Source organism: Oncorhynchus masou, chromosome 1 (assembly GCF_036934945.1).
Source record: "Oncorhynchus masou masou isolate Uvic2021 chromosome 1, UVic_Omas_1.1, whole genome shotgun sequence".
In the NCBI taxonomy this organism is placed as follows: Eukaryota; Metazoa; Chordata; class Actinopteri; order Salmoniformes; family Salmonidae; genus Oncorhynchus; species Oncorhynchus masou.
The window spans coordinates 24,427,704-24,434,279 of record NC_088212.1 but is presented as its reverse complement, the minus strand read 5'-3'; the positions used below and the strand labels follow the sequence as shown (position 1 = coordinate 24,434,279).

Genomic DNA, 6,576 nt, shown 5'->3' with positions numbered 1-6,576 from the left:
GATTTGTAATCTTGTTCAGAAATTCCACAAATGTTTTGTCCTGTGAACAAGGATGTGCACTTGAAAATCTTAGATTTATCAATACAAATATTGCAACAAAAACACGAATGGTCAATTACAAGTAATGAGGTGTCTGAAATTGGTATTGTTACCAGACGCCTGCTCCTCTCTCATAAATCTAAGCTTGGCTATTAGTAACAATCAGTTCTGTTGGGGAAGAGGAAAATCACAGTAATTAAATTGTTATTGACAATCAAGTTCTACGGATGCTGAAATATTTAGAGAGGAGGCTGGCACTGTGGCAGCAGCCATGCACGGATGTCACAGTGTGGCACACCGAGGAAGGTAGTTTTTTTTAGGCCAGCACAGTAGATGGCAGCGGCCATCAAATCCACCCAGAAGGTTGTTCGGGCAGATTCATCTGAAGTAGGAAAGTGGGTGTGGCTAGATCAGAGGGCATCGTTAACGGCTAATAGATAGGCTAACGTTTATTTTGTCCCGGTAGACGGCTAATATGTGTTGTTTTGTATAACACTAAGATGTTGAAGTAGTTAGCTAGGTATAATATAACTTTGTATGATAACCAAATAACAGGGTGTCATTTCTACACGTTCTTGGAACCAGCAATTTAGTGAAGCTAGCCAATCGTAGCCACCACTAGCTAACGTTAGCTAACCAGCACTAGATTTGCAGCTCACTCAGCCATTTTTTCTACGTCGCCATGGCCGATGTTGACAAACTCAACATAGACAGTATCATCCAGCGTCTTTTAGAAGGTAAGGAAAGAGTACATTAATCTTGCGTTATTTATGCAATATTATGTTTACTTCGTTAGATGACTGGTGGCAAGCCTTAGCTAGATAACGCGTTAGTTGTTGACGCAGGTTGGCTCTGGCTATCGGTAGCTAGCTAAGCTAAAGTTAGCTAGTAACTAGCTAACCTTAGTTAAGGCTGTTGTTGCCCATATCTAACTAGCTAATGTTAACCTGAAATTTGTCCAGGTCGACACATTAAGAAATGTTCATTCAAAGTAGTTAGCTAGCTATGTAACTAACGTTACTTTAGCTTCATCTCAGTCAATTACTAGCTGCCCCAGTCAGTCAGTGAACGATTAAGTCAATAACATGAGAAATCTGAAATTACGGTCACCACTCACACCCCTATCCAGACAACATGGCAATGAGTATGATGGCGAACTTGGTAGATACTGTATCTTTGCTTGTAGATTCATCAGGATTGTTTCATTTTAAGTCAGGGGAGCAAAGCCTGGTAAGAATGTGCAGCTGCAGGAGAACGAAATCCGAGGATTGTGCCTCAAGTCCAGGGAGATATTTCTCAGCCAACCTATCCTTCTTGAACTTGAAGCCCCCCTCAAGATCTGTGGTGAGTAATCGTCAATATTTGGTGAACATAACTGTTACATGAAGTGTCTTCTATCCCAATGAGGGATGTGTAGAACTTGAAGTTGAAATCATTTGCCTTCTGCAGGTGACATCCATGGGCAATATTACGACCTATTGAGGCTGTTTGAGTATGGGGGTTTCCCTCCTGAGAGCAACTACCTATTTCTGGGAGACTATGTGGACAGGGGGAAGCAGTCTCTGGAGACCATCTGTCTGCTTTTGGCCTACAAAATCAAATACCCGGAGAACTTCTTCCTGCTGAGAGGGAATCATGAGTGCGCCTCCATCAACAGAATATATGGATTCTATGATGAGTGTGAGTGATATGTGGTGGCTGTAATAATCATAACCCTGCACTCTCTGACATAATATAGTCTTTGTATCTACATAAATTGCATTTTGTTATAGGTTCCTGTCATACGCATTGCCTAGCTTACTATCATCCTAAAATTATATTTTATTATTCTAGGTAAAAGAAGGTACAACATCAAGCTCTGGAAAACATTTACAGATTGCTTTAACTGCCTCCCTATTGCTGCCATTGTTGATGAGAAGATCTTCTGTTGCCATGGAGGTAGGTTGCATTTTAGTAATCCTTAAACATGAAGAGAAGTGGTCCTGTTTTAGGACACACTAAGACATTGCTGTGATATTGAGAAATACTATTTTATTTCAATTGTCTTCTCATTTACCAACAAGTTCTTACTGCAATTAACCTTATTCTTGCTGTTCATCTCCTTCTGTGTCTCTCAGGGTTGTCACCAGACCTCCAGTCCATGGAGCAGATCAGGCGCGTCATGCGGCCCACCGACGTCCCCGACCAGGGCCTCCTGTGTGACCTGCTCTGGTCAGATCCAGACAAGGATGTCCTCGGCTGGGGAGAGAATGACAGAGGCGTCTCATTTACTTTTGGCTCAGAAGTTGTGGCAAAGTTCCTGCACAAACATGATTTGGATCTGATCTGTCGCGCCCATCAGGTATGTCTGCATACTTTCACTGTACTGTACTGTCTGGAGTTGAATGCATTGTTTTTATTTTTAACCCAACTATAATCAATGTTGTTTTTTCGGCAGGTTGTTGAGGACGGCTATGAGTTCTTCGCCAAGCGACAGCTTGTGACTTTATTCTCAGCACCCAACTACTGCGGGGAGTTTGACAATGCTGGTGCTATGATGAGTGTGGATGAGACCCTCATGTGCTCTTTTCAGGTGAGTATTTCATCATGAATGTACTCTGTCTTATCGCGGGAATGTAAAGGTGTCAATGATTGTATTAGTACTAGTGTATGGAGATCTTAACGCTATAACCAATCTCGTCATTATGTCAAACTGTACGATGTAAAGACTATTGCAGTGGGCAAAAACATCATCTTAGGTTGGATTACTTGTGTCCATTCCACTTGTAGATTTTGAAGCCCGCTGAGAAGAAGAAGCCAAATGGCAGCCGTCCAGTCACACCCCCACGGAACATGGTCACCAAGCAAGGCAAGAAATAAGGTGGAATGAGTGGACTTATGTCCTGCTCTCTATTCTGCTTTTGTCTTTCGCGTCTGAAGGGTTGGTTGCCCTTTGTGCTGCCAATGCTGAAAAGATATCCACTCCAACCTGATGAAAGCAAAATGTTTTGTTGTTTTGTCCACAAGGGTAAATGGATATGTCACCATGAAAACCTCAGGTGTTTTGCACTCCATTGCAACTAGTCTTTGCCACATATGACTGTTCAACCAGGAACAATGTAACAATATGGCTGATAATGCACAGAAATGCCTTGTTTGAAGCTGTGCAGAGTTGTTTCACAATTTTTTTCATTTCATGTTTCATCAATTTCTGTCATCACCTGTTTCTCACTGTCAATGTCAATAATGCAATTAATGGTTCTTAAAACAACTATGGAAATATCACAAGACACTTAGTAGTTTATTTCTGTATAACTTTCTTTATCATAGGACATTGAATCCTCACTCTGCTCCTGCATCTTCACCATTTTTAAAACAAGTCTTGTGCTGAATTAAATGAAGAAATAAAGCATTCTTGTAATGTTGACTAAATCTTTCTAATAAACTTTTAGGGGGAAATTGGCATTTGAATTGTATTAGCATCATGCTCCTTTATCAATTATTTGAGGATTACAAGGTAAGCTCAACCTTGAATTAATTACTGCCATATATTTTGTATTACAAACAGTGGTTCGAGTCCTGAATGCTGATTAACTGGGTATGACACAATATTTCTTGTTACTGCTCTAATTATGTTGGTAACCAATTTATATTAGCAATAAGGCACATCGGGGGTTTGTGGTACATGGCCAATATACCACGGCTAAGGGCTGTATTCAGGCACTCCGTGTTGTGCATCAGAACAGCCCGTAGCCGTGGTATATTGACCTTGTACTACACCCCCCCCCCCCCCTCGTGCCTTGTTGCATAACTAGCTACTATGTGGATGTGAAAGACACTTATGGACTAAAGGAGCCTAACATCAATCCTTATAGTACAAGGACCTTAACATGTTCAGAGACTAATTGGCTCTGGCAGCCAAATACTCCATCTAACCGTGAAATCGATTCTCAGTTGCTGTATGGTTCTAGAAACATAAAGTCGTTGTCATATCACATCAAAATAATTTCCAAATGCAAAATATACACTTACTGTACACTTTTAACAGTTGGAGCTGACTGCATTTTTCGGTGACAACACGTTGGTGGTGTCAGTCTTTGTTTACACCCAGGTGTTCAGAGATGCAGATAGCTAACATGGAACTATGGCCATGTGGGAGCCCTAACCCTATAAAGGTTTGTAGTAATTTAGCCTTTTATTTTATTATTTATTGCTGATATGAAAGATAAAGCAGGGTGTGAATTACAGTGGAGCCAGTGGGGGATCAGCTTCCCTGAATAAGTGACAGGTAGCCTAGTGGATAGAGCGTTGGACCAGGAACTGGAAGGTTGTTAGATCGAATCCCCAAGCTGACAAGGTAAAAATCTTTTCCCTTGACAAGGCAGTTAACCCACTGCTCTTAGGCCGTCATTGTAAATAAGAATTTGTTCTTAACGTACTTGCCCAGTTAAATAAAAAATTAAATGAGACATTAGCTCCCCTAAATGCAACAAAAGTCAAACTTTGGGGGTAGCTCTAAATAATGCTAATTTATCAATTCTATTTGTTTAAAATGCTTTGGTAAATATGTTTTACATTTGATCAATATGAAAATTAAAGCTTCCAAATGAAACATTTATTTCTACGTGGCTGCACATACCGTCTCCCTGTCCACTGCGCTGTCCACTCAGTAGTGCTGAATTTGGCCTCAGCTGAGCTCCTTTAAAAGCATAGATTTTCCTTTGAACACTGAACGAAAATATAAACGTAACAATTTCAAAGATTTTACTGAGTTACAGTTCATATAAGGAAATTATTCAATGAAAATAAATTAACCAACTCAAATTGTATTAGTCACATGAGCCAAATACAACAGGTGTAGACCTTACAGTGAATTGCTTATTTACAAGCCCCTAACCAACAATTCAGTTTAAAAAATATGTATAAGAAATAATCTCCTTTGTCAATCATCTCCTTTGTTTTGATCACGTTGAGGGAGAGGTTTTTGCAACAAGTAACAAGTAGTTTTAAGTGCAGCAGTAAAATAACAATAGCAAGACTATATACAGGAGGTAGCGGTACAAAGGCAATTTGCGGGGGCATCGGTTAGTCGAGGTAATTGAGGTAATATGTACATGTAGGTAGAAGCAGCGGTGTAAAGGGGGGGGGCATTAATTAGATGTTCAGGAATCTTATGGCTTGGGGGTAGAAGCTGTTTAGAAGCCTCTTGGACCTAGACTTGGTGCTCTGGTTCCGCTTGCCGTGCGGTAGAGAGAACAGTTTAGTACTAGGGTGGCTGGATTTTTTAGGGCCTTCCTCTGATACCGCCTGGTATAGAGGTCCTGGATGGCAGGAAGCTTGGCCCCAATGATGTACTTGGCCGTACGCACTACCCTCTGTAGTGCCTTGGGGTCGGAGGCCGAGCAGTTGCCATTACCAGGCAGTGATGCAAACAGTTAGGATGCTCTCGATGGTGCAACTGTAGAACTTTTTGAGGATCTGAGGACCCATGCCAAATCTTTTCAGTCTCCTGAGAAGGAATAGGTTTTGTCTTGCCCACTTCATGACTGTCTTTGTGTGCTTGGACCATGTTAGGTTGTTGGTGATGTGGACACCAAGGAACTTGAAGCTCTCAACCTGCTCCACTACAGCCTCGATGAGAATGGGGGCGTGCTCGGTCCTCCTTTTCCTGTAGTCCACAATCATCTCCTTTGTCTTGATCACGTTGAGGGAGAGGTTTTTGTCCTGGCACCACACGGCCAGGGCTTTGACCTCCCTATAGGCTGTCTCGACGTTGTGTCATCTGCAAACTTAATGATGGTGTTGTAGTCGTGCCTGCCCGTGCAGTCATGAGTGAACAGGGAGTACAGAAGGGGATTGAGCACGCACCCCTGAGGGGCCCCTGTGTTGAGGATCAGTGTGGCGGATATGTTGTTACGTACCATTACCACCTGGGGGTGGCCCGTCAGGAAGTCCAGGATCCAGGTGCAGAGGGAGGTGTCTAGTCCCAGGGTCCTTAGCTTATTGATGAACTTTGAGGGCACTGTGGTGTTGAATGCTGAGCTGTAATCAATGAATAGCATTCTCACATAGGTGTTCCTTTTGTCCAGGTGAGAAAGGGCAGTGTGGAGTGCAATGGATATTGCATCATCTGTGGATCTGTTAGGGCAGTATGCAAATTGGAGTGGGTCTAGGGTTTCTTGGATAATGGTGTTGCTGTGAGCCATGACCAGCCTTTCAAAGCACTTCATGGCTACAGACGTGAGTGCTACGGGTAGGTAGTCATTTAGGCAGATTACCTTAGTGTTCTTGGGCACAAGGACTATGGTGGTCTGCTTAAAACATGTTGGTATTACAGACTCGGACAGGGAGAGGTTGAAAATGTCAGCGAAGACACTTGCCAGTTGGTCAGCACACGCTCACAGTACACGTCCTGGTAATCTGTCTGGCCCTGCGGCCTTGTGAATGTTGACCTGTTTAAAGGTCTTATTCACAGCGGCTGCGGAGAGCGTGATCACACAGTCGTCCGGAACAGCTGGTGCTCTCATGAATGTTTCAGTGTTATTTGCCTCGAAGCGA

General features: G+C 42.5%; 1 protein-coding gene across 1 annotated transcript; it reads left to right on the top strand.

Moving 5' to 3' along the window:
- Window positions 1-416: 416 nt before the first annotated feature.
- On the top strand, window positions 417-3,489 carry LOC135539925 (serine/threonine-protein phosphatase PP1-gamma catalytic subunit A). Its single transcript, XM_064966193.1, has 7 exons — window positions 417-776; window positions 1,252-1,383; window positions 1,489-1,719; window positions 1,873-1,977; window positions 2,157-2,380; window positions 2,477-2,611; window positions 2,809-3,489. Exons 1-7 carry the CDS (start codon window positions 722-724, stop codon window positions 2,896-2,898), a joined length of 972 nt encoding a protein of 323 aa, XP_064822265.1. The 5' UTR covers window positions 417-721; the 3' UTR covers window positions 2,899-3,489.
- Window positions 3,490-6,576: the final 3,087 nt, after the last annotated feature.

Bases quoted from the DNA above. Each gene is read 5' to 3' on its own strand.
- LOC135539925 (XM_064966193.1), top strand. From the start codon at position 722: ATGGCCGATGTTGACAAACTCAACATAGACAGTATCATCCAGCGTCTT. The intron at 1,384-1,488 runs GTGAGTAATCGT...TGCCTTCTGCAG, and splicing joins AGCCCCCCTCAAGATCTGTG to GTGACATCCATGGGCAATAT. The intron at 2,381-2,476 runs GTATGTCTGCAT...TTTTTTCGGCAG, and splicing joins TGATCTGTCGCGCCCATCAG to GTTGTTGAGGACGGCTATGA.